The sequence below is a fragment of the Lutzomyia longipalpis genome, chromosome 2 (assembly GCF_024334085.1).
Source record: "Lutzomyia longipalpis isolate SR_M1_2022 chromosome 2, ASM2433408v1".
NCBI lineage: Eukaryota > Metazoa > Arthropoda > Insecta > Diptera > Psychodidae > Lutzomyia > Lutzomyia longipalpis.
In genome coordinates this window covers 29,331,194-29,355,829 of record NC_074708.1, presented here as the reverse complement: position 1 = coordinate 29,355,829, position 24,636 = coordinate 29,331,194, and the positions used below count along the sequence as shown (strand labels likewise).

General features: G+C 38.0%; 10 protein-coding genes across 10 annotated transcripts; 6 read left to right on the top strand and 4 right to left on the bottom strand.

Annotated features, from left to right (window-relative positions):
• Positions 1-59: 59 nt before the first annotated feature.
• LOC129791147 (coiled-coil domain-containing protein 186) lies at positions 60-3,144 on the bottom strand. Its single transcript, XM_055829145.1, has 2 exons — positions 441-3,144; positions 60-376 (listed from the first exon to the last, which is right to left on the bottom strand). Exons 1-2 carry the CDS (start codon positions 2,523-2,525, stop codon positions 314-316), a joined length of 2,148 nt encoding a protein of 715 aa, XP_055685120.1. The 5' UTR covers positions 2,526-3,144; the 3' UTR covers positions 60-313.
• A 218-nt stretch (positions 3,145-3,362) lies between these two features.
• LOC129791149 (cysteine protease ATG4A) lies at positions 3,363-5,096 on the top strand. Its single transcript, XM_055829147.1, has 5 exons — positions 3,363-3,700; positions 3,786-3,981; positions 4,046-4,192; positions 4,253-4,676; positions 4,769-5,096. The coding sequence occupies exons 1-5, from the start codon at positions 3,463-3,465 to the stop codon at positions 5,030-5,032; spliced, it is 1,269 nt and encodes a 422-aa protein (XP_055685122.1). The 5' UTR covers positions 3,363-3,462; the 3' UTR covers positions 5,033-5,096.
• Positions 5,097-5,531: 435 nt separating this feature from the next.
• LOC129791139 (protein asteroid) lies at positions 5,532-7,931 on the top strand. Its single transcript, XM_055829134.1, has one exon. It carries the CDS (start codon positions 5,649-5,651, stop codon positions 7,905-7,907), a length of 2,259 nt encoding a protein of 752 aa, XP_055685109.1. The 5' UTR covers positions 5,532-5,648; the 3' UTR covers positions 7,908-7,931.
• A 39-nt stretch (positions 7,932-7,970) lies between these two features.
• On the bottom strand, positions 7,971-13,580 carry LOC129791140 (uncharacterized). The gene is made up of 3 exons (XM_055829136.1): positions 13,408-13,580; positions 8,208-9,894; positions 7,971-8,141 (listed from the first exon to the last, which is right to left on the bottom strand). The coding sequence occupies exons 2-3, from the start codon at positions 9,879-9,881 to the stop codon at positions 8,019-8,021; spliced, it is 1,797 nt and encodes a 598-aa protein (XP_055685111.1). The 5' UTR covers positions 9,882-9,894; positions 13,408-13,580; the 3' UTR covers positions 7,971-8,018.
• Positions 10,012-11,771, bottom strand: LOC129791141 (zinc finger protein 195-like). The gene is made up of 2 exons (XM_055829137.1): positions 11,525-11,771; positions 10,012-11,457 (listed from the first exon to the last, which is right to left on the bottom strand). Exons 1-2 carry the CDS (start codon positions 11,648-11,650, stop codon positions 10,063-10,065), a joined length of 1,521 nt encoding a protein of 506 aa, XP_055685112.1. The 5' UTR covers positions 11,651-11,771; the 3' UTR covers positions 10,012-10,062.
• Positions 11,756-13,512, top strand: LOC129791142 (zinc finger protein 271-like). The gene is made up of 2 exons (XM_055829138.1): positions 11,756-11,989; positions 12,052-13,512. The coding sequence occupies exons 1-2, from the start codon at positions 11,780-11,782 to the stop codon at positions 13,342-13,344; spliced, it is 1,503 nt and encodes a 500-aa protein (XP_055685113.1). The 5' UTR covers positions 11,756-11,779; the 3' UTR covers positions 13,345-13,512.
• Positions 13,581-14,125: 545 nt separating the features above from the next.
• LOC129791244 (zinc finger protein 160-like) lies at positions 14,126-18,969 on the top strand. The gene is made up of 5 exons (XM_055829313.1): positions 14,126-14,321; positions 14,387-15,498; positions 15,708-15,960; positions 16,064-17,747; positions 18,426-18,969. The coding sequence occupies exons 1-4, from the start codon at positions 14,193-14,195 to the stop codon at positions 17,606-17,608; spliced, it is 3,039 nt and encodes a 1,012-aa protein (XP_055685288.1). The 5' UTR covers positions 14,126-14,192; the 3' UTR covers positions 17,609-17,747; positions 18,426-18,969.
• Positions 18,970-19,149: 180 nt separating this feature from the next.
• On the bottom strand, positions 19,150-20,777 carry LOC129791144 (PR domain zinc finger protein 5-like). The gene is made up of 2 exons (XM_055829140.1): positions 20,559-20,777; positions 19,150-20,473 (listed from the first exon to the last, which is right to left on the bottom strand). Exons 1-2 carry the CDS (start codon positions 20,682-20,684, stop codon positions 19,184-19,186), a joined length of 1,416 nt encoding a protein of 471 aa, XP_055685115.1. The 5' UTR covers positions 20,685-20,777; the 3' UTR covers positions 19,150-19,183.
• On the top strand, positions 20,773-24,275 carry LOC129791143 (zinc finger protein Xfin-like). Its single transcript, XM_055829139.1, has 5 exons — positions 20,773-20,980; positions 21,049-23,120; positions 23,193-23,449; positions 23,511-23,711; positions 23,794-24,275. Exons 1-2 carry the CDS (start codon positions 20,843-20,845, stop codon positions 22,366-22,368), a joined length of 1,458 nt encoding a protein of 485 aa, XP_055685114.1. The 5' UTR covers positions 20,773-20,842; the 3' UTR covers positions 22,369-23,120; positions 23,193-23,449; positions 23,511-23,711; positions 23,794-24,275.
• On the top strand, positions 22,786-24,017 carry LOC129791243 (luciferin sulfotransferase-like). Its single transcript, XM_055829312.1, has 4 exons — positions 22,786-23,120; positions 23,193-23,449; positions 23,511-23,711; positions 23,794-24,017. Exons 1-4 carry the CDS (start codon positions 22,786-22,788, stop codon positions 24,015-24,017), a joined length of 1,017 nt encoding a protein of 338 aa, XP_055685287.1.
• Positions 24,276-24,636: the final 361 nt, after the last annotated feature.

Here is a 24,636-nt window from a genome sequence, read left to right as displayed (position 1 = left end):
ATCAACCAAAAGTGATAAAAGAAACGACGAATATTGACTCAAGATCAAAAATAACGCAATATTTTTTATATTCATTACATTATTTATATTTTCGTAATACTTATGTACAACATCATGACACATCTTGTAAGATAAAAAGAAAATCTCAACATTTTAATCATTTTTCCTTTGTTCTGTATTTATTTTTTCGATTTAGTCACCTAGAAACTGAAGAGTTCCTTTGAAAATTTTAACATCGATAGTCGAAACTTTACGATCAGGAAATGGGAAGTCGAAAACTTTTATTTAATCAATCCCTCCTAATGAATTTGTGTCATTTCATTGCTAATCTTCGGGTCAATTTGTCCACTTCAAGACCAAGGGTATCCAGATTTTCCTACAAACAAAAATATCTGTTAATCTTCTTCAAAAATTATCAGAAATCATAACCATCATCTTACCTTAAGGGTAATATTTTTAAGAAGGGTATCTTCGAGAAGTGCCTGCAGTTTTCGATTAATTTCCAGGGACAACTCAAGAGTCATCTCTCCACTTTTGTTTGAGTTAGATCCCCCATAGATTGCCGCCATTATTCCACCACCATAGTTTGCAAGTTCAGCCTTATGCCGATCACTTTTGGACGATGCAAGGGCGCCGCATTGATCCCGCAGCATATAGTCTTGCAGCACTTTTGTCTTCTTCTGCAATTCCGTAACCAATGAAGCCGAATGATTCTCCAAGAAGTCTATCTTCTCAGCTTGCCGCGCACTTGCCTGTTGCAGTCGTAGAATACGATCAATCAACGTCTGTCGTGAGGGTTCGTTATCAGGTGTTGGAAGTGGTGAGGAACTCCCGTCCGAATTAGCTATTCTATGGCTTACGCGGGAGTCCGTATCACTCACTTGAGGCGATGATTCTTTTTCAGAATTATTCTCAGATACTGAGTTTGCTTGTTTCCGTCGAATTTTCTCCATTTCTCGATTGAGCTCTTTAATAGTTTGTGCATGCTTCTTCTTTGCCGCATCTAGATCTCCAAGTGCTGAATCTAGCTTCTTGCGTGTTGCCTCACATAATTTAGTCTTTTCCGATATATGCTTCGTTAGCAGGAGCCTTTCATCATTCTTCTGACTACGCTCCTTTTCGAGATCTCTCTCAAGTTCGCTTATTCGATCATCGTAATTTTTCTTTTCCTTCTTTATTGACTCATTCTCCAAACATAGAGCTACTGCCTTGGAATTATAGAGGGTAATTTCATTTTGCAGCTTAACATTCTTTTCTGTGAGAACTTTGTTAATTTGCAACAGTTCTGACTCCTTTGTACGGATTTCTTCCAATTCCATTAAGTTATCTTCATAGTTCTTCGTTAGAGTTTCATACTCACGACTTAGGCGAACTTTATTTTCCTTCTCAATGGATAATTGTGCCCTTGTTGCTTCCAAATCACTCAGTTTTGACTGTAAATCCGCAACTTTAAGTATCTCCTGATCTAGTGTGGTCTGTAGTTCACTTATTTCGCTTTTTAATCTCTCCATTTCCTTATCAAGACTCTCCTTCTCCTCCGCGACTGTTGAATACTTTGTTCGTAGAGCTACCAACTCATTTTGCATATCCTGAAGTTTCTTTTCTGACACCTCAAGTTTTGCCTCCTTCTCTTCATTGGAATGCTTAAGGAGTATGAGGGAAGCCTGTTGTTCCATATACTGTTTCTCCATTTGAGCTACACGCTCTGAATCTGCCTCACACTTTTCCCATGTAGCCTGATTGCATTTCAGCTGATTCACTTCAGTTGTTAGTTCATCAATTCTCTTTTCAAGAGACTGCTTCAGGTCCGATTCCTGCTTCAGTTTTCCAACATTCCATTTGACCTTTGCTTCCAGATTTGTATTTTCATCCTTCAACCGTTCAATTTCCTTCTGATGTAATCGAACTTCGTGACATTTTTGATCCAACATACTGCATATTCTATTCTTTTCGCCATTTAACATTTTTATCTTCCCACTGAGTAGCTCACACTCCTTGAGAGCTTCTTTACTCTTCTTCTCAGCAGCATCCTTCAGCTGTGTTGCATCAATGATCTTCTTCTCTAGTGTACAATACTTAATTACAGCACTTTCCTTCTCTCGCATTGCCAGCTCCAGTTCTCGTTTTGTCAGTTGATTCTCCTTCTCAAGTAGACTTTTGTTCTTATCACAAGCTGCTATTGTCTCCTCGCGCTGTTTCACCATTGTCTGGAGATAGTGGCACTGAGCTTGGAACTTATCAATCATTTGCTTCATATTAGCCTGTTCCTCGAGATATTTCAATTCTACTGCCTCTACATCATTCCCCAACTTAGCTTGATTGTCCTGCTTAATCTCTTCATCATCATTGTCCAATCTTTCCTCTTGGACATCAGCTGATACACTTTCATGAAATTTCTCTGGAACATCTCCAGCACCTCTTATCACATTCCCTTCTTTTTCCGTCTTCTCCACAACTGTGGCATTTTCCTGGTCATTGTAAACATCCTTATTCTGTTCACACCCTTCCGTTTCATTCATCGACATCCTTGTTCCTGGATACCTCTGATAATTCCTTAAATGTACTAAACTTGTACACTTTTACATTTTTCTTTAACAAACCGATTTTATTTATTTTACAGACACCCTTTTGGATGGATAATACTTTTGATCAACCTGATGTACGTCTTCTACAGTTAGCTGACGTATACGTGAGTCCTGCGCTGAAGATAAAATAAACTAGCCGCGCTAGACGTCCTAGCTTACAATATTATATATTTTTATAAAAAACAGAGATTTGAACTGCATTTTGGAGCAGTTGCATTGATCTAGCAAAGCAATATGGCGGATAGATTTTAAAATGGCTGCCAAGCGTCGTTTTAGTTACAATCCTACAGAAATTTATAGAAATTGATAGCAATAACTACTTAGGTTCTAACATAGACTCTTGATACTTATTAGATTGGTCAGATCTGATGACTCTGGAATTTTCAAGCTGTAATAAACTTTAATATCTCCTGTTCTGAACGAGCTAGAAATGCGATCAAAGAACTTAATTCAAAACAAAACCTTTACAAAAAATAGCGGCTATTTGAACAAATAGCCGGCGACCACTTGAGGCTAAAGGTTCGAATACTCTGGTATCTTCTTCTTGTTGCCAACAACATAATCTTGACAAAATAATATTGCTTCGACAGCACCAGCTCACAGCAAATTGTCACAAAACAAAGAAAATTGTAAATAATCTAAATTCTTTTCGTGCTCTATTATTTTTCTTCATTTAAAAATAAAAAATAAAACAATTATTTAAACATTTAAAACAACTCTAAATTAAATAGAACTTGAAGAGAGAGAAGAATAAAATATTTAAACTTTGTGTGAAAATTAAACGAGTGGCCCTCATCACAAGTTTATCTCCGTATTATGTACTTTTATTTATAATTACGCGAGTTTCGTCAGCTCCCTTGGTTTTTTTTAATTTCTTATGGTTTTGTACATAATTGTATATTATTTATTTAATTTTTACTTGAGATATCGTCATAGAATTTTCGCAATTTTACCAATACGCTGCCGTCAAATTATTACAAATGTTGTGGAGACAATGGACTCTATGATTGAATCTTATTTGAGTACCGTGGAAGCTGCACAAGAGCCTGATGATATTCCAAAAGGATGTACAGACACGGTTTGGATTCTTGGGAAGAGCTACCATCCCGTTCAAGGTAGATTCTTTTCTTGTCTTCAAAACTAATGCCTGAACGTAATATTTTGGTATTAAATAAGATGAGGGAACATTTGCATTTATAGAGCTGGAGCTTATCCGGAGAGACGTACAAACGCGTATCTGGTGCACATATCGACGTGGCTTTGTCCCCATTGGTTCTCCTCAATTGACTAGTGACAAAGGATGGGGCTGCATGCTACGCTGTGGGCAAATGATACTGGCACAATCTCTAATCGATTTACATTTGGGACGTGATTGGTTTTGGACTCCGGAAACAAGGTAATAAAATTTAGTTTTTGAAGATTAACTAAATACAATTTATTATGTAACTTTTTTTTTAAAGGGATCCAACTTATCTCAAAATTGTTAATCGCTTTGAAGACAATAGAAAAAGTCCTTTCTCAATTCATCAAATTGCCCTAATGGGAAATTCTGAGGATAAGAAAGTTGGTGAATGGTTTGGACCAAATACCATTGCACAAGTTCTGAAGTAAGTTTCCTTATTTAGGTCCCTCCCTAGAATATGACCTAATTGCAATTCTGTTTACAGAAAACTGATAAAGTACGATGACTGGAGTAGTCTCGTTATTCACGTGGCGATGGACAATGTAATTTATTTGGATGACATCAAGGAGATTTGTTGCAATAGTGAGGATAACTCATGGAAACCCCTATTCTTGATTGTTCCACTGAGACTTGGTATAAATGAGATAAATCCAATATACATTGATGGGCTGAAGAGATGTTTCGAGATAAAACGCATCATGGGAATGATTGGTGGTAAACCCAATCAAGCTCTCTACTTTGTTGGCTACGTTGGTGATGAAGTCCTGTACCTTGATCCCCATACAACTCAACGCAATGGGAGTGTCGGTAATAAGCTTTCGTCTGAGGAGGTAGAAATGGATGAAACATTTCATCAGAAGTATGCCAATCGTATACCATTTCGTCAAATGGATCCATCACTAGCCGTGGTAAGGGACACGTGAACTAATTTTTTTTAAATAAACTACTTTTCCTCCTTATCCTAGCAAGAACCTATTAAATTTTTTGTTTAACATTACAGTGCTTCCTATGCCGTACTCAACTGGAGTTTGACGAACTCTATGCAGGACTTTTGCAGGATGTTCTCTCAGGGCCACATCCCCTCTTTGAAATAATTCAAACACGGCAACCACCATGGGCCTCAGCAGCTGCATCAACCTCATCACCTCAGACTCATCATAGTAGATCACAAAATCGTGGTGACAGTGAGACTGATCCAACGCTAGGTGAATTTGAAGAACTGGACACACGTCAGTCCGACGAAGATTTCGAAATAATCGCATAAAAATGTTATGAAAATTATATTTAATAAATAAAAATAATATTAAATATGTCCCTTTACCAACAAATATCAATTTATATGTATTATTCATTTGTTGTTCATCGTCAATGTTGCTTTACTTGTAATGCTTTTCTAAAAAAATAGATTTTTTGGGAAAAATTTACAAAAAAATGAATTTTGATTGTATTAATTCTTAATTCTGGATAATTATGAGCTAGAATCATGGAAAAATTATTTTTTTTCCAATTTTCCTAAAATTAAATTTATTTGAGAGTTTTGCTAATATTAGCCACTTAAAAATATCCGACACAAACCTCTTTAACCCTTTCGCATATGCATGAAACATTTATTCTCTAAGGATGCTCTCAGACAAAATTTAGGAGTTTAAATCTCCTCTTTGGCTTCTTTTACGTAAAAGAAAAGTTAGAAAAGTAATTTAATTAATTTAAATTCAAGAAAATAAAATGTTTCACCTCTGGGTCAGTATATGACCCAAATGAACGTGAAAGGGTTAATTTTGTCATAATTCTGTCATCGTTCTTGTTGAGTTCCCACATTTGGGACTTTGGTAATTAGTATTTTACACGTTTTATTAACTGGCAAATGGTACAAATCAGCAATGGGTGTAAAAGGACTCACGACTTATATAGCAAAGAACGCCAAAAAGATTCTAAAACCCCATGAGCTTCACGACTGTAATCTTGTGATTGATGGAGATAACCTAGCTTGCCAGCTATTCCGGAAAACCTGTGAAACAACCAATTGTGCCTTTGGTGGAGACTACGATGTCTTCTACATGCAGGTGTGCCGTTTCTTCGTTCTCCTCGAGAAATGCAACGTTAAGTCGTATGTTCTCCTAGACGGAGGTTACGAGGAATACCGCCTTCGTACCGTTTACTCAAGACTGAGATCCAAGATTGCAGCTATAAAACATTTGGATCCAACTCATCCAGATAACATACACTTCCCACTTCTTATTAGAGAAGTCTTTGTTCGAGCACTTCGAGACAAGGGTATCGAAGTGATGAGGTGTCTCTTTGAAGCAGATGAAGAAGTTGCGAATTTGGCCAGAAGACTCAACTGCCCTGTACTCAGCTATGATTCCGACTTCTACATCTACAACGTACTCTACATCCCATTTGTCTCTCTCACATTGAAAGTTTATCGAAAGACCGTTAAAAGAGATGGGAATGAAGTCGTTAGAGTTGAAAGATGTTCCTTGAAAGCGAAGAAAAGAAATCGAAAAGCCAGAATTCCTGTGATGGATATGGACAGCAAAGAAGTGGAAGATGAGTCAGAGGAGCAATGCTATTACTACCTAGATTGCTGTCTGTATCAAATGGAAAATTTACTGAAGCACACAAAACTTACAGAAGAGCTCCTGCCCTTCTTTGGAGCAATTATTGGAAATGATTTTACTGAACGATCAAAATTGCGAAAATTTTACAAAGGAGTTCATGTTAAGAAGAAAAAAGAAAAATCAAAACTTCAGAGACAAATTAATGAAATCATTCGTTGGCTACAGCACGAGTCTCTGGAATCAGCTCTAGAAAAGCTCCAGATCCGCACAGAGAAGGATAATCGAGAAACAATAGTGGATCATATACAAAACGCATCTGCTACATATACCTCCACTCAAGGAATCTCATCGATATATTTTGGATTTGATGAGGAAAAGGATATTGAGTCTGATGATTCAGAAGAGGAGACTTCTGAAACTAATGAAGAAAATTACGAGGAAGACGATGTGGAAGAAGAAGACGATGTGGAAGAAGAAGAAGATGTTGAAGAAGAGGAAGATATTGAAGACAACAATGATTTGGAGTTGGCAGAAAATCCTTCGGGACATTACAAATTCCCATCTTGGTTGAAAGAAAAATTCCTCCGGGCTGAGCTTCCTCGATATTGCGTTGATCTTGTTCATTTGAAAATATACGTGAACAATCCTCAAATTGAGAACTTCAAATTACCTGACGCCAATGCTGTAGCATTGGAAATATTAATGCTAATTTTTCGTATTTTAAATGCACCCGAAACGCCAACACTCAATTATATAACGAGAACTGCTGGACAATCTTCATATACAAACAAATGCCTATCTCTGGCAAAGAACGAGGCGGTCCCATTTAACCCTATCAAGCAAAAGAACGTCGAACTGTTTAGACATCTCTTCCGAGATTTTCCAAATCATGAAGAAATATTTGATCTATTGTCAGTTATCGATGAAGGCTACAAAGTCAGTTTCCTTGCCATTATCTACTGGACCAAAAAATCTAAACTGTGGTCTTGGTTGCATATTCACAGCATAATTCTAGCAATGCTCATTCTGAGTATTGTTGATCGAAAATGCGGAGAAATACGAACTCAGGAGGAATTTGATCGAAATTACGCCAAAACTCTTCCAGCAATAAAACGTGAACTATCCCAGAAAATAGGGTCTGACACACAAGAGAACAAACCAAGTGATTTTACAGTAAAGAACAGTCATAGACTGCGGAAGAAAGTTAGCAAAAATGAATGTGTTCTTATTCTAGAACGAATTCTACCCTTTCTATCGCGCAATGTCCATCACAAGAAATCATACACAGAATTTTCCAGTACTGTTCTGCATGCTTTCTCTGAATATCAAGCTATTCTGTATCACATGATAACCCTCAATGCCATCTCAAATTTTCCATTTGAAGAACCAAATGTGGCTAAAACTTACAAAGGTTTTCTCCTATTCAATCTCTACAGTACACTCAATAAGCGAGCTGATTTTGAATACTATATCAAAGAAAATCTTCTGAATGGTGCCATTAATTTTAATTTATACTATGAATATCTTATGACGTGGTTTAAGAACTTAATTCCCGATAAGAATTTGAATGACAAATAAAGGACTATTGTTACCAAAAAAAAATGTTCTTATTGACTGATTTAGAGTTTAGAAAGAAAAGGATTCGTTAATTTTTTTTATTTTTACTGTATCTACAGTATTGGAATAAATCTATGTTGTTACTACTTTCTGCACTTCTGCCTCTGCATCTGAATTCACCGAACTTACATGCTCCTTTATAGCTCTCCTCAAGACTTCCTTCAACTCTTCGCTCTCCTTATTAATTGTGTCCACCTTTATATAGGGAAAACAAGTCAGTGACTATGTAAGAATTTACATGATTATAATTTTTTAACTTACCACAATAAAATCTTCATCCAATGCTTGTAAAAGTCTCAATTTTAGTCGAACAATTGGTGTGGGGGTCACCAAATCAGACATCGTAGAAGCTGCGTCCAGAAGTTCAATCCAGAAAACATGATTCTGCCTCTCCTGTGTCTCAATTTCAATCATATAGCTGGGAATATTGATATTCTGCACGGGAATCTTAAGCTCCATCTTCACGATATTAAACTCTTCTTGTAGATCTTTGAGTGTTTGACCGACATTTAGGAAATGCTTCCTTTTTTGCAGTAAGTAATCCGGAACTTCGATAGGTTTCCTTCTTCTCTGCTCTCTATCCTTTGGTACAAGTTCCGGTGCTACTATTTGCAAGCAAGTAGTTAGAAGAAGCTGTTTTGAATGCAATTTCGTGCGATTTTGATTTTTAGGCGGTATCAGGAAGTTCCTATCGTTGAAGAATGCCTTGAACAACGCATCCGATTTAATGCCCAGCATTACAAGGGACAGCAGGGTATCCACAAACTCATCATAAGCATACTTGTACTCATAATTCCGTAGCTTCCACAGAATTGCATTGGTCAGCGTTGTTGCATCATCCTTCGTAACTATTTTATCGGGAAGATTTGTGATGCACCAGAGAAATGTAGCCAGATCCTTTTGGCGGAAGTTGGGATTTGTATACATCTCATCTTTGCTTCGCATCACAGATTTCTCATGTTCTTCGCTAATAATGTTCATTCCTTCTTCGTATACGTACTTCCCAAAGGATGGTGGCACATGGCGATTTTCAACAAATAATGCCAAAAGATGAGTATAGCCTCGGAGATCTACATCAGGAATCTTTCCGCTCTGTAGCAGTTGTTGAATCTTATCCAAAATTCCAGTGGACATGCAGTCAACTCTATTGTGTCGCAGACTCTTTGCAAAGGTCACGAGTAGCTGAATATCCACATCCTGATCCATGCTGAGAATCGCAGCCTTTAGACGCTCATGGAAATCCTCATTGGGGATCGTAATGGAAGCTTTGAAGGCAGAATTAGCAACCAGAGCAAGCTGCAGGCTATCCAAATCACTGAGATAGTCATTCAGATGAGTTTTCAGGAAATCCTTCAACTGCTCACAGTGGAGTCGTGACTTCTTGAAGATGCCCAAATAGAAGCAGATTTGCAGGAAGTTCCCCTTTGTCTTATTCTGCGGAAATCCATCCAGAAGCATCTCAATGCCGCTCCTTACGAAATCCAACTGTGTGATTTTGTTCGGCAGCAAATACAGAAACATGTACATTAATTCCTGGACATCACGATACTCAAGGCTCCTAATTCTATCATTTGCTTCACAATCCAGATCATTGATAACCCTGAAGATCTTCCCAATGTCTGCATTTCCTCGATAATTGGCGGTGAACATAATCAGCCGGGAGAGCTGATCCGAGTCAACCTTCTGGATGTCCTTTTGGAACTTTTCCTGCTTGTGAACTGGATAGAACTGGCTGTACTTGATGGAATTCCTCACAATCTTCGCATCCCGGCTAACTTCTTCGGCAATTGCTCGAGAAAATCTATTCAGGAGAGTGCCGGAATGAGAATGATCCTCATATTGGAAGTCCCTCTGAGTGAATGTTGCAAAACCCGGTATATTCACTTGTCTTATACTCTGCAGAAATGTCCTCGGTCTCATCAAAAACCGAGCCATTTCGATTTATTTGCTGAAATTGATGATTTAATTTTACTTAATTTTTGCGCAATGAAAACACGTTTATGTAAAATAGAGGTTATGTTTTTGTTTTGGTCTGTCGATTAGCCTAAAAATGAAAATTCCCGCGTTTTCTGAAAAATAATGTTTTATTTCACTAATAGAATTAAATTAATAATTATTAAGACGTTTCCTCTGCTTCTGCACATTTCGCAACGTGCTTCTTACACATCTTTTTATCGTAGAATCTTTTAGGGCACGTTGGGCATCCAAAGGGTGTCTCTCCCGTGTGGATGCGCTGATGAATCCGGCAATTACTGGACGTCGTGAAACTCTTCCCGCACACTTCACACGGGTACTTTGGTGCATCTTTGTGCAGGAGCTCATGCTTAGCCTGAGCTTTGGAAGTTTTGAATTTCATCAGGCAAAATTCACATTCAAACGGTCGCTCTTCCGTGTGAATCCTCTCATGGAGCTCAATGAACTTCATGACCTTCTTCGTAGGGCAATAGCGGCATTTGTAGTGCCTAACATCCGAATGGGAGTGCCTCAGGTGCTCGTAGTACAGCGTGTTCTGCTTCAAATCCTCTCCGCAGTAAATACAAATGAATGGCTTCTCATCCAGACGCATCTCTTCGAAATGAATTGTTTCCTTGTGCCTCTTCAGGGCCATCATTTTGGTGAGTTTCTTCCCACAGAACTCACATGAGAATCTAGCTATTTTTTCGTGTGACAATTCATGATCTCTCAGCTTTGAGAGATGCGTTTCCATTTTCCCACAGACCTTGCACATGTAGGGCTGGATTTTCAGATGTACCCTCGCTATGTGCTGCCTTACACCGGACTTTTGGGTGTAAATCTTCTTGCAGATCAAGCATTTGAATCCTGGTTCATTCTCACTCAATGTCCCACGTCCTTTGTGGCTCTTAGACTCATCCTGGCGATTCTGGATTTGAACACTCAAAATTGCTCGACGCATCAACTCTTCCTTTGAATCCGTCATCTGCAACGATGTTAGAGGTTCTTCCACTTCCTCGGGGAGTTCCATTGAGTCCTTAAGGTCGGTATCAGTTGCAGACCTATCCAAGGACACATCATCATCTTCATTGCCAAAAAACTCCGGTCTGAAGCTTTCAAAATCATCTGTTTGCAGAATTTCAATCTCCTGCTCCTCAATCACCTCCACATCCGTTTTAATTTCATTCTCTTGTGGTTGACACGAGTACAGGTGATCAGTTTTTGTGGCTTGCTCACTGTCCTCCACATCATCCAAAAACATTTTGTACGTATTCTTATCCTCGTACTTTTCCTCATCATTCTCCTCATACTTTTCCTCCTTCTCCTCGTACTTTTCCTCATTTTCCACCGAGATTTCCTCAACGGTTATTATATCCATTTCATCTCCATGCACGTAGAAATCATCATGGGATTCACTCTTGAATTTGGTCAGTTCCAGTTCGATTTCATCCACAAACATACTGTAAGCGTTCCTGCAACGAATCATAAAGTCCCAGAGATACTCAAGCTGTGTCTTGCAATTTAAGCACATAAATCTAATCCAATAGTTGTATTTTTCCTGAAAAATAAAGGAAAATCTATTGATAAAAACAATTTTGGAAAGTTTTCTGATATAAAATCTTTACCTCGGAATTGGTTATGGCTTGGAGTTTCTCATGAACATCACTAAATTCCTCCAGATGAATATCAATTATGCCCTCCGTTTCATCGCAAATGCGGCATTTATCAATTTTGTCACATAATAAACTCATTTTTTATCATTAATTAAAACTTTTACACGGAATTTAATTAATTTTGTGGTACAAAACAAAAATAAACAATTCGCATCATTCGTACGATGGAAATGACAGCTGTCATGGAATTTGACGGATAAAAAATCAATGAAAGAAAAACATAAAAACATAATAAATAAATTTTTATGTGATTTTGTTGAAAAATCTGCAAAGAAAAGCTCCACAATGTCCCGTAATGTGGGGGAAATTGAAGAAAAGTGTCGAATATGCACAGATACTGCAGAATATCTCATTGATACCTGGATGGAGGAGTTCAATCACATTCATGAAAAGCTTCAAGCTGTGATCAATTCTGAGGTGAAAATTCTCAATTTAAAGCAGAATTTAAGGAAAATCTCAAAAGTTTTCTTGATTTTCAGGAAAACTACACAAATTGGCTGCGTTTTATATGCATCTACTGCAAACAGCAACTTGACAATTTATGGAATTTCAGGATTCAATGCAAGAATGCTTACAGATTATTTTTGGATGAAATGGAAAATGCAAGAAATGATCAACAAAACTACGGAGAAAAAAATAAAGGAGGAAATTTAGGGAAAATTGGAAATGAAGAAGCAAGAAAGGATTGTTTTGGTGAAGTATTTGAAACAATTCTCGTGAAAATGGATGTTTCAGAGAGGAATGATCTTGTGGTACTCGAAGAAGTTGAGATTTCTGACAAACCGGAAGAAGATTTAATTTCTGAAAGGAAAAAACTAAGGATAAGAGCGGGTAAATCCAATATTCTACAAAGGGAGAGAATGAAGCGAATCAGCAGAAGAGAAATAATCAAGGGTGTGGAGAAAGTACCAATAGCAGAAGAAGTTCAATCAGAGAGACTCATTCAATCAATTGAAGACACAACAAGAAGCCAAAATGAGAGGAGAAAAAGAACCAGAACGTACAACCTCCCGTGTACATGTGCAATTTGTCACAAAAAATTATCATCAAAAAACAATCTAAGGGGCCACATTAGGAGAAAACACCTAAATCTACGACCCTACCTGTGTGAATCCTGTGGCTACAAGTGCTACACGAAATACGCACTGAATCAACATGAATTGATTCATGCTGAAAATCCCAGCCGCTTCCCCTGCAATCTATGCGATAAGACCTTCACGCGGGAAATGAATATGAAGAGACATCTGCAAATCCACCTGAATCCTTCGCAGAAGAGACAAAATACGCGACAATGCAAGATTTGCAGTGAGAAGTTCAAAACTAAAGAAATCTTCCTCAAACACATGGAATCTCATTCGGAAATCACAATCGACGGGCGAGTCCTTCGGGGGAGTAGACGAAAAGTCTGTTCCTACTGCCCAAAGGAATTCAAATTGCCTGCCCAATTGATAATACACGAACGAAGTCACACCGGGGAGAGACCATTTGTATGTGAAATCTGCTCAAAGGCCTTCCGACAGAAGTGCCACCTAAACACCCACATGATTGTCCATACTGGCGAGAAGAGCCACAAATGCCCGCATTGCGAGAAGATTTTCACCTCCAAAGGAACCCTGACGGTGCACATTCGTATCCACACGGGGGAAACACCCTATAAATGCCCAACCTGCCCTAGGAGGTTCCATGAACTAAAAATGTGCAAAAATCACAGCAAAAAATGCTCACAAGGATATGAAAATGAAACGACGATAGAGACACAAAGGAATTGTTGATAAATAAAACAAAACTTACAAGAGAATAATGATTTTTCTCAGATTTAGACGATTTAGACGTACCTTGAGAGAGTTGGTTAATACTTCCGGATCGAAACGACCAGATTTCCACTTCACAACATCAATTTATTGAAAATTTGAAGAGAAATAAATCAATTTTATGCGAAATTTACGTTTTAGTGAAAAAAAAATTTGTATTTTGGAGAATTTCTTATGACACCTGAAATTGGCGCCCTAAATGTTGTTCCAAAAGTCACCACTGCTTCCTTTTGGCACTGTTAGTTTATGAGAAAAGGACATGCTATTTCATCGTTATCCGTCTCGCTCGTACGATCAGTTTTTCTCAATTTTCTCGCATTTTCCACCGAATTTTCCAGGGAAATTGCATTTTTCGGGCTTAGACGACGACGCCGCGTCGATTTTTATCGAAAATCCGGAAAGTTCGCGAAAATCCATTTCCGGGAAAAAAAAGTGCGTGTAAAATCCCCAACCGTCAAAGTTTCGAAATTTTAATCCCAACCGTCAAAATTTGTGCGAGCCCCAATTTCTGCCCAGAGGGGCTCCCCGATAGCCCCGGAGCACTTCGAGATGCCCCAGGAGCTCCAAAAATGTGTTTTGTGCCCAAAAAATTGGGAGAAAAACAATAAAAAATGCATTTTTGGAAAATTTGCGCCGTTGAAAAAAGTGGTCGTTTTCCATTTGAATTATTCCCGATTCATAACCCGGAACGCCATAAAAACAGTAAACAATCATTAATCAATGTTTGTTTTGATTTTAGAACAGCTGTTTTTTACGGGAATTATTTTTAACTGCATTTTTAAAGATTTTAAGGAAATTTTTGATAAGAAATGTCCGCTTTAAGCAGGAAGAGAGAGAAAAAGTGCCAACTGTGTGAAACGACACAACATCTCATTGATACCTGGATGGAGGAATTCAATCACATCCATGAGAAACTCCAGGCAGTGACAAATTCTGAGGTAAACAAGAATCTAATAGCGTGATCAAAGAACTTTTAATTAATTAATATTCATTTAATTCCCAGGGAGAGTACAGCAAGTGGCTCAAGTGGATGTGTATGGGCTGTAAGGATCAACTTGATGAACTCTGGAAGTTCAAAATTCGCTGCAAGAATGCTTATAAAACATTCCTTGATGAAATGGATGGGATTTCAGGGGATTGTGGTATTACTTTGTACATTTTAGAGGATGAAAAGAACGTTGAGGACACTTGCATGGATACAATTGAAAAAATTGAGAAGGAAGAGGAAACCACGTACTACGAAAGGTTTGAGGAAGTTTTCCTTCCTGATAGAATAAATGAAAGGAACAAAGACGTCAAGGATACATCACTTGAATCTACTGCTAGCGATCGGCCTATAAAAAAGATAGATCGTCGTCTTAAGGAATATCGAACGGATCGCCCGGCGAAAAAGTCCAAAATCGAATCATTTATTTGTTCTCACTGTGATAAAAAATTCAAATCTAAAGGCAGCCTGAGGCGTCATATAAATGTGACTCACTTGAAATTGCTGCACTTCCTGTGTCGCATATGCGGCAGGAAGTGTTCCTCCATACCAAAATTAACGCAACATGAGGAAACTCATGAAGAAAATCGCCCACGAATCCCTTGCAAAATGTGCGATAAAACATTCACACAGGAGAGGAATCTAAAGAGGCACATGGACATCCATTTGGAGCCATCAAAGCGAAGGATTAAACCCTGCATCTGCAAGCACTGTGGCAAGACGTTCATCGGACGGGATGCCCTTGTGCAGCACCTGAAGGAATTCTCAGGATCTCAAAAAGCAATGTATCCGTGCTCGTACTGCGCGAAAGAATTCAAAACTCACCAAAGACTGGAGCACCATGAGAGGGTTCATACAGGCGAGAAGCCATTCACGTGCGAGATCTGCTCCAAATCCTTCAAGCAACTCGCCCATTTGCAGCGACATTTGAAGATGCACGCTGGCGAGAGGAATTATCCGTGCAATTTCTGTGACAAAGCCTTCACGACCAATGGGAATCGTACTGTTCACATGAGGATACACACCGGAGAAATGCCATATAATTGTTCCATCTGCTCAAAGCGCTTCAGGGATATAAAAATGTGCAAAACGCACGTTAGTAAGTGCATTCAATTGCATGAAAAAACGTAAGTTTAATGTTAAAATTGGGCTCTGCAATGTCTTCAGTACAAACATAATTATTTTTATGGTAAAACTGTCTTTAATTTCCTTAATTTTAATTTTAAAAAAGGATGTTTTTTTTTTATAAAAATCAGATTAAAAAAAGAAATAAAAAATCCCAAAAATCCATATAGACGTGAATATCCTCCTTTTCTCTTGAAATTACAATTACCAACAGCGCCTTGCAGCGGAAATTTCTGAAACTAAACTCCATCAAAATAAAAATAAAAAATGAAAATATTTACAAAATCGGACAAAAAATGAGTGAAAAAGACTTCCCCTTGAGCCATTTGTTGCCCCCAAAGGGTGTGAGGAAGGCCAGTGAGTTCCATGTGTGTCGAATATGTGAGACCGAAGATGATCTCCTGGATATATTCACGGAAAAGCACAAGCACATCTATGACAAGCTCCAGGCAATTGCCACTTTCAAGGTAAAAATTACTCCTTCCCGTGTAAACAAATGGGGTTTGCAGGGGCTCTGGGGGCCCAATGCGAACTATTTGCTGAATTAACTTCCTTTTGGGTATTTTGCAGGAGGAGGACACGACCAATACGTTCAAATATGTTTGCTATGACTGCAAGGACAGAGTGGAGGAACTGCATGAATTCAAGAGGAAATGCGAGGTAACTTATGAGAAACTCTGGAAGGATCTGCTGGCAGACAACACCACCACCAAGGTGGGAAAATCCACTCCGAGAGATTTTGACATTGAGGATGTTTTTGTCAAGACGGAATATCCCGTGGATACAATTTACTGCGATGACAATGATGATGATGATTCCGAGGATGGTTTTGATGAAAACTGCATGGATTATCTTCAGGTAAAAGTCGAGGATAGAGCTCCTGAGGAGAAAAGTGAGGAAAAGGAAGAAGAGGAGGAGGAGGAGGAGAAGGATGAGAATGATGAAGAGGAAGAGAAACGTCCACGACGAAGGCTGAGGAAGAGAGAATCCATTGATAAGAGTTATCAGTGCAGTGAATGCGATGAAAGCTTTCAGAATCACTACTACCTCACAAAGCACAAGGCAACACATCTCGATTCAAAGGATACCATGTGCTCCATTTGCAATCACGAATTCTCCACAAAACAGAATCTCAAGCGTCACATTGAGGATATTCACGAGAAGGTGGAAAAGGTGCGAGAGGACAAAGCCTATCAGTGCAATCAGTGTCCGCTCACGTTCAAGAATCACTACTACCTCACAAAGCACCAGGGTATCCATACGACTGTCAAGAAGAATGTCTGTCCCATCTGTGGGCAGGAATACTCAACGAAGCAAAACCTCCGGCGGCACATTGAAGACATCCACGAGAAGGTGAAGAAGGCAAAGGGGAAGGATTCCTATTCGTGCAATCAGTGCGACATGACGTTCAAGAATCACTACTTCCTCACGAAACATCGTGCTGTGCATTTGGTGTCCAAGAAGAATGTCTGCACGCACTGCAATCAGGTCTACTCTACAAAACAAAACCTCCGCCGTCACATTGAGGACATCCATGAGAAGCTCCGGAATCATCTTTGCACCATCTGCGGGAAGGGCTTTGCCCAAATAACCACCCTCAAATCCCACTACAATGTTCACAGTAAAATCAAATTCCAGTGCGACATCTGCGGGAAGCGCTTCAAGACTGAGATGTATCTCAAGCTGCACAAGCTGCGGCACATCCCACCGGAGGAGCGCACGGATAAGATTAAGAAGCGCCTCAAGAGTGACAGTTCCAAGGCGAAGAAAGTCATCTGCATCTGCTCCTTCTGTGGCAAAATCTCAAATACAGCAGCCATCCATCAGAATCACCTGAGAACGCACACAGGGGAGAAACCCTTTGAATGTGACATCTGCAAAAAGTGCTTCTCCTTCAAGTTCGTCCTCGAGACTCACATGCGTGTCCACACGGGCGAGAAGCCGTACAAATGCGACACATGCGGCATGGCCTTCCGGCAGAGTGCTCACCTCAAGACCCACAAGCGTGTCCACACAGGTGAAAAGCCCTTTAAGTGCGTCGTGTGCGAGAAGGCTTTTGCCGAAAGGAGGAGCCTGAAGGTCCACATGAGGCTGCACACGGGAGAATCTACATGACTGTAAATTGCAACAACTCCCAAGGAAACCAATTTACACGTCGTGGAGAATAAAAGTTGATGACCTGGACTTGTGAGGAGCATAAACCCATGTCAGCCAGGGAAGTCAAGGAGTAATGGAGTCCCGGGAATCCCTAAAGGTGAGTTGAGACTTGCAAGGGGGTATCAAGTTAAAGTGATTAGAACTTTTTATTCAAGAAAAAAAATATTTCTGGAAGTTAAACCTTAAAGTTAGATAGATCCTTAGAGATCTTTATCCAAAGTTGAACTGAATCCTTCTATTTTTATCTTTTGGTTAACCCTTTAAGGACCATTGGATCATACGCTGACCCAAAGGTTCGATTTTGAAAATATTTCATTTTGTATAGTTATTTCTTTAAATATTGAGTCCAAATTAGTACAAGACTATGTCTTTACAATCCCTGATTATTTTATGATCACAAAAGAACATCCCCAAGGACTCACAGCATCAGGAAGGACGAAAACCGTAAATTTTTCAGTTGGGTTATTTGGCCAAAAATGTCTTTTGAGCTCAAAGAAACCCCCAAAATTTATTTTTAGTTCAATCAGCTCGCTAGATCAATCGCGGACCTTAAGGGTTACGTTAAAAAAGCAAAAAAAAAATCATTTTCACTTTGAACTTGAGAATATTTTTAGATCAAATTGAATAGAAGTTTATTTTGATCTTTAGCTTGATTCCCTCACATTACTAGTTGTAAAAAAAGATTAAAAATTAGGCTTATACATTTTAATTAAGTAAGAAAAGATTAAGATTAAAATTGACTCGAAAAGTTCACAAAAACTATTTACTTTCAAAGTAAAGCCAGTTCTTAATTTGCATGAAAAGAAGAAAAAGAGAAAAAGGTCTAATGCTGCTGCGAGGCTCATGATTTAATTAAAAAATTGCATGAATATTCAAAAGTATTTGCATTAAAAGTATAAAACAAAAATGCATAAAATAAATTTTAAGACTCACAGTACAATGTCTTATTTAAGGATAAAAAAAATACTAAAAGTTGCCTAATAAGGAACTTTTATCAGAATGAAAGGAAATGCATTTTTGGACGTGAAGCCACAAAATTAGGGCTTCGTCATTAAAGTACATAATTATATCATAGTACTATAATCAAACAAAAATTTAGCATCATAGAGCAACATAAAATCATTATTTAGAATGGCTAAAATTCAGATAAGTAAAAAGCTAGTCAAAATTTAATTTAAGATCATCATTTCTAAATTTTATCGAATTTTTTTATATTTTTATTTTACTTTTTTATTTTTATTTTTGATTAGTTTAAAAAAATATATATGTATGTAGTGTATTTTTTTGAGAATGATATAATAAAAGATATTTGAATAAAACCCTTTTTGATTACATTTTATTCAAATCAACTTTTCATCAAAGGCTGTGGCTAGGTTTTGATCTAAAGCCTCCAGCTTTTCTATCCCACTCCACGATTTCCCAGTTCTACACTTCTATTCCTTGATCGCTCTAGTCTACGTCATCGCACAATTTGAAGCAAAAGTGATAGAAGGACAAAATCTTTTTAAAAAAAACATTCTCTTTATTAAAGAACTACATTTCAACATTGAGATGAGTGTGTGCCTGATGGAACCTCATGAGACCCCTACTTCGGAACTCTTGCATACAGAAGATACATCGGAATTTTGTATCAGTCTTCTCCTCATTGCTGTGCCCCCTCTCATGAGCCCGCAGAGCTCGACTATTTTTGAATGATTGTCCGCAGGTTTTGCATTTTCCTCCCATCGTCATTGGCGGTGAATTCTTTCCAACGTTGGGAACTGTTTGAGTTTTCGAGAGTTTCTTCATGGATTTCGCTAGAGCGGCACTACGTCTTGCTCTGAGTTCTTGAATTTGCTCCTCTGTACCCTCTTCGTCGGTTTTATGGGTCAATTCGTGGATTTCCCAGTTAAGACGGGATTTATAGACTCTGTCGCAGAAGCTGCACTTGTAATTGCCAGGACTCTGGTTGATTTGATGGATTTTCATGTGATTCTCATAGTTGGACCGAAGTGCAAAAGCTCGTCCACAAATGCGGCATTTTTTAACGGAAGATGAAGATATTGACGAAGTACTTTCCTCCAGGCGTTGAGGTGTTAAGTTTGACTCAATTTTTATGGATATTGCAAGCTTCGCTGATGAACTTCCGGAGAACTTTCCTTTCTTCCTCGGTAGGCTGTCTGTGGATTCCCCGCTGGCTGTTTTTTCTAAGATATTTTGAACAATTTTCTTGACTGGTTCTAACGTTTTATCCCCGGGAGATTTTTTGTTGGCCTTCTCAAGTATCCTACTGAGAATTTCTTCAACATCCTCTTCAGATTGTTCCTGCCCTTTTACAGGAGTCTTTTTCATTTCACCCAATTTTGCGGAGAGTTTCTTTTCAAATTCTTCAAAAGGCATCTCGTCCTCTGGACCAGAACTCTCTACTTCCTCCATGTAATCCATCATAATGAATTCTGGTTCAGGCATAACTTCGGATTTCTCTTCGAGATTGTCTCCAGCAAATATTTCTTCGACGATCATACTTTCCTCGGTAGCTGCTTGGCCAACAAGTCCATCTTGCTCAGTAGGCTCTTCTTCAGGAAATCCTTCTTCCTGGATAACATTTCCATAGAAAAGTTGTGTTTTCCTCACTTGATCCTTGTGGATTTCAGCGAGAATTATGGGAAATCCCTTTTCAGGTGGAGGAGCCATTATTCTCCCGGTCATCGCTGCTTTTGTGAGTTTTCTCCGCATTTTCCGGATCTTAGAGCGAAACTCGTAAAATCCTTCCAAGGCATGTTCGCATCCCCGGCAGATGAATTTGAACAGTTCATCGAAGCTTTCCACCTGTGCTGGTTTCTTCTGCAAATTTGATAATCAGACATGAGAACCAGGAGAACCAGGGCAGTTAACAAAAGAGTAGGCGCGAAAAAATCTGAAAACTTACAATGACGCCTTCGATTTCCTTGAGTTTCCCGAACAAGTGATAATTTTCATCGCTCAAAATATCAACCAGAAAATCCTTTTCACCACAAATACGACAAACTGATGGATTTAATTCATTTCCACTCATTATTTTTCTCTTTTTGGTGAAAAATTAAGGAAAATTAATTTAAATGCTACGCTTCTGATTTGTTTTTGTTTGGAAAAATTGACAGTTCTGTCAGCTGATTTTTGTTTACATTATGCTCCGGTTTTGCGTTTTGCAGCATAATTTTGCTAGTTTGGAAAATGAGTGAAATTAACAATTTTCCGCGGGATATTTGTCGAATTTGCGAGGATACAAAGTTCCTGATTAATATTATGTTGCCGGAGAATCAACATCTCTACAGGAAGCTCAGTGAAATTGAAGGAATTCAACTTGATCAAGTACGTAAAAACTTCTCAATTAAAATAATTAATTTTTGTTAATTTGATTGAATTTGCTTTATTTACAGGATCATGAAAACTATGAAAAGTTCCACACAGTCTACAAATTTATTTGCACAGCCTGTGAAAATAATCTGGAAGGAATGTACGAGTTCTGGAGTCAATGCATAAATACTCGCAAAAAATTAACTGAATTGCAATTTGGAAAAATTCAGGGGAAAGATGAGAAAGGATTTGAGATGGAAGTTGATGTTAAAACAGAAGATCCCTTTGAAGCCATTGAACCCATTGAGGCGATCTCTCCAAGTGATCCATTGTCCTCTACCACGATGCCAATCGATCCAATTGACATAAAGGATGAAGAAGAGGATGTTGATGAATACGAAGACTACCAAGTTCAAAGCTTCCCCGAGGAAGAACACAGAGAATTCATTGAGATTCTCCAAAGCCATCATATTTATGAGATGGACATAGGCATCCTTCCAACGAAGCAGTCTCCTGCTAAGAAGTTTCCATGTCCGTACTGTGAAAAGTCATTTAATAAGAAAATGACCCTAGATCGACACAGGGTGACTCATCAACAGGATAAACATCTCTGTGTTCAATGTGAAATGCGATGCGAAGACAGGAAAAGTCTAATCCGGCACATACTGTGGGATCATGAAAAGCTGCGAAAGCATTACTGCCAGAAATGTAATAGGATGTTTGCAAGTGAGGACATCCTGAAAACTCACATGGCTACCCATATTACCCCCAAACGCTACAAACACACCTGTCCGGTTTGCACCAAAACATTCGTACGTTTGGGTATCCTTGAAGATCACATAAAGGCACACAAATCCCAAGGAGTGGATGTTGAAGGAGAAATTCTGAGATTAGCCAGGAAGGCTCAAATGGAATTCGTGCCAGAGAGTCAACGTCGTAAAATGTGTGATAAATGCGGTGAGATGTACACCGATCCCAAAGCCTACAGACGTAAGAAGAATCCAACAAGTGAGGAAATTGCTTGTTGCGTGTGTCTGGAGAAGTTCAAGAGCCTCGATGATCTGAAAAGTCATCTGGATGTTCACATGACCAGTAAACCCTTCAAGTGCGATCTGTGCCACAAGGAGTTTAAGCATAAGCACAAAATGGGCTATCACAGGCTAATACATACCGGGAACAAGCAGTTTCTATGTGGATACTGCGAATATGGCTTCACACGGAGTTTCGAACTAACAAATCACCTAAAACTCTGTCATGCTGATCAAATTCCAAACGATAGTGAGAATGACTCTACAGATGACTCAACAACGGAATCTTCCGTGAAGGATACTACCGATACTCTTGAAGAGGCTGAAAATGGTTCTGCTGAGAAATCTGCTTCATTTCTCCAAATTGAAGATTAAATTCAAACAAAACGCGTCAAGTTTTAAATTTTTGATCTCAAAGAATGATCCTAAAAAAAATCAAAATCGGAACTCTGTGCCCGAAAACGAAATGCCAACAAATTGATTTAATTAACTTTGATCGTTTTGGTTCAATGAATTATTAAATTTTAATTAATTAAGGGTCAAACAAGTTAATGAACTCAGATAAAGCTTTAAAAGTACGTACAAAAGAGAAAATACTTAAGTTATAAGACCCCTCCCATCACCCAAACCCATTGAACAAAATCTCGAATAAATCCCATTTATGTACATAATGATAATGATTAAGTATCTCAATGTTGTATTCCTACAAATATGCAACTGTAGCTGCTTTATTCTTCAGTACATTTTGGAATACGTGGCCGTTCAAGTCGATTAAATTAAAAGCAAAAAAAAATGTCTTTTACTTTTGAAAAATTACTTAACGAGGATTTAGTGAAGAAAGCTGAATACTTTGATACGCAGGATTTCGTTCGTGTCCATCATTCACGTCGTCCGGATGTTGATCTCTCGGCAAAGTGGGGCCATCAGCCCTTTTTCCTGCCATCCCGACATGTGGACAGTGTGGAGAAAATTGAGGGCTTTGAGGTTCGTCATGAAGATGTCTACGTTCTGGGTTTCCCTAAAACCGGAACAACATGGACACAGGAAATGGTTTATCAAATTTGCAATGATTTAATCTTTGAGAGGGAAAAGTGTGCCGAACTCTATGAAAGATCTCCATACCTTGAGTTAGTTTAAAAATTCATTTTTTAAAATTTAAAATAAAAGTTTTTTTTTATCATTTAAATTATTTTTTGTAGATGGGGATCAATTTTTAGTTTCAAAAATAACACGGAAAATATGAAAAGTATCGCAAAATTGCCCTCTCCGCGCGTTATTAAATCACATCTCGCCGCACCTCTGCTTCCAAAGGGAATGTGGACGGTCAAGCCTAAAATTGTCTATGTTGGAAGGAACATTAAGGACACGGCAATTTCCTACTATCATCTCTACAGAAACGTTTTTGGCTACAAAAAAACTTTAGAGGACTTTTTGGAAGCTTTCCTTGAAGATGCTAGTAAGTCTTTAATTTTCTTAATTAATTAATTTTGTCAAAAAATTCTTTATTTTCCTAACAGTTATCTTTGGTCCTCTTGATGCTCATATGAGTGATTTTTGGAACATGAAGGATGAGGAAAATATTTTTTTCATCACCTATGAAGATCTGAAACGAGATCTTCCTGGAATGATTCGAAAGACTTCGAGTTTTCTTGGGAAGTCTCTCACTGATCAGCAAGTAAAAAGTCTCGCGGATCATCTTTCCTTTGGGAATATGGCCAGTAAGTAGTCGAATAAATTTGTTATTAAAATATTATTTCATCTGATCGTTTTTTAAAAATAATTTATTAATTAATTTTTAAGACAATGAATCCGTTAACTTTGACGGTCGTCTCGACGCTCTATCGACTCTTACCAAAGCAGACAGAGATTCCACCTTCAAGTTTATGAGAAAGGGGAAAATTGGCTCATTCCGTGAAGAAATGACTCCGGAAATGATCTCTAAATACGATAAATGGATCAAAGAGAGAAATGCGGAGTTCAAAAGAGATCCCGAATTGCTGAATATTTTATTGGCACAAAAATGAATAGTTTTGCAAACGTTTAATTAAAGAAATAAGAAATATTTTATTATTCTAATTATTTTTTCTGTAAGTTAAAAAAAAATGTTTTTCGATTTTGGTCTTCAGAAAAATTATAGAAATTCAAGAATAATTACAATGATTAAAAAAAATTCTGCGATGTTTAGCGATAAGAAAATGATAAGAAATATAATTTGTGTTATTGTTTACTTAGCAAATTTATTCAAAAAAATATCTTGAGAATAAAATCGTGTACAGAATCAATATTTTTATTTCATTATTGGAGATTTATGGGAGGAACTGATAAACCAATGCGGAGATAAGGAAATGAGCAAAGAAAAAAAAACACAGAAGCTGTATTTTCTTTGAAGGCTAGTTGTAAATAATTGAAAAAAGTTATTTTCTCGTAAAACACTTGTAAAATTAATTAAGGACTTATGGTTTGTTTTGATTTACATTTTTGAAAATGCTTTGTTTTGGATACCTAGTTATTTATTATAAATCTACTTATTATTGAGCTAAAGTCAGAACTATTTCTTAATGGTCATGACGAGGAAATTCAACATTCGAAATATCGTACACAGTACTCTTTAACACCTCTTAACTTCACCTAAAAATTCTCAAA

Excerpts from the sequence above, each read along its gene's own strand:
- LOC129791244 (XM_055829313.1), top strand. The coding sequence starts at position 14,193 with ATGTCCGCTTTAAGCAGGAAGAGAGAGAAAAAGTGCCAACTGTGTGAA. Across the intron at positions 14,322-14,386 it reads AGGCAGTGACAAATTCTGAG|GGAGAGTACAGCAAGTGGCT; the intron begins GTAAACAAGAAT and ends TTTAATTCCCAG. Across the intron at positions 15,961-16,063 it reads AGGCAATTGCCACTTTCAAG|GAGGAGGACACGACCAATAC; the intron begins GTAAAAATTACT and ends GGTATTTTGCAG.
- LOC129791141 (XM_055829137.1), bottom strand. The coding sequence starts at position 11,650 with ATGAGTTTATTATGTGACAAAATTGATAAATGCCGCATTTGCGATGAA. Across the intron at positions 11,458-11,524 it reads AAGCCATAACCAATTCCGAG|GAAAAATACAACTATTGGAT; the intron begins GTAAAGATTTTA and ends TTTATTTTTCAG.
- LOC129791144 (XM_055829140.1), bottom strand. The coding sequence starts at position 20,684 with ATGAGTGGAAATGAATTAAATCCATCAGTTTGTCGTATTTGTGGTGAA. Across the intron at positions 20,474-20,558 it reads AGGAAATCGAAGGCGTCATT|AAGAAACCAGCACAGGTGGA; the intron begins GTAAGTTTTCAG and ends TCAAATTTGCAG.
- LOC129791142 (XM_055829138.1), top strand. The coding sequence starts at position 11,780 with ATGAAAGAAAAACATAAAAACATAATAAATAAATTTTTATGTGATTTT. Across the intron at positions 11,990-12,051 it reads AAGCTGTGATCAATTCTGAG|GAAAACTACACAAATTGGCT; the intron begins GTGAAAATTCTC and ends CTTGATTTTCAG.
- LOC129791143 (XM_055829139.1), top strand. The coding sequence starts at position 20,843 with ATGAGTGAAATTAACAATTTTCCGCGGGATATTTGTCGAATTTGCGAG. Across the intron at positions 20,981-21,048 it reads AAGGAATTCAACTTGATCAA|GATCATGAAAACTATGAAAA; the intron begins GTACGTAAAAAC and ends CTTTATTTACAG.
- LOC129791243 (XM_055829312.1), top strand. The coding sequence starts at position 22,786 with ATGTCTTTTACTTTTGAAAAATTACTTAACGAGGATTTAGTGAAGAAA. Across the intron at positions 23,121-23,192 it reads GAAAGATCTCCATACCTTGA|ATGGGGATCAATTTTTAGTT; the intron begins GTTAGTTTAAAA and ends TATTTTTTGTAG. Across the intron at positions 23,450-23,510 it reads AGCTTTCCTTGAAGATGCTA|TTATCTTTGGTCCTCTTGAT; the intron begins GTAAGTCTTTAA and ends TTTTCCTAACAG.
- LOC129791149 (XM_055829147.1), top strand. The coding sequence starts at position 3,463 with ATGGTTTTGTACATAATTGTATATTATTTATTTAATTTTTACTTGAGA. Across the intron at positions 3,982-4,045 it reads TTTTGGACTCCGGAAACAAG|GGATCCAACTTATCTCAAAA; the intron begins GTAATAAAATTT and ends TTTTTTTTAAAG. Across the intron at positions 4,193-4,252 it reads ACCATTGCACAAGTTCTGAA|AAAACTGATAAAGTACGATG; the intron begins GTAAGTTTCCTT and ends TTCTGTTTACAG.
- LOC129791140 (XM_055829136.1), bottom strand. The coding sequence starts at position 9,881 with ATGGCTCGGTTTTTGATGAGACCGAGGACATTTCTGCAGAGTATAAGA. Across the intron at positions 8,142-8,207 it reads TGGATGAAGATTTTATTGTG|GTGGACACAATTAATAAGGA; the intron begins GTAAGTTAAAAA and ends CCCTATATAAAG.
- LOC129791147 (XM_055829145.1), bottom strand. The coding sequence starts at position 2,525 with ATGTCGATGAATGAAACGGAAGGGTGTGAACAGAATAAGGATGTTTAC. Across the intron at positions 377-440 it reads TTAAAAATATTACCCTTAAG|GAAAATCTGGATACCCTTGG; the intron begins GTAAGATGATGG and ends TTTTGTTTGTAG.
- LOC129791139 (XM_055829134.1), top strand. The coding sequence starts at position 5,649 with ATGGGTGTAAAAGGACTCACGACTTATATAGCAAAGAACGCCAAAAAG.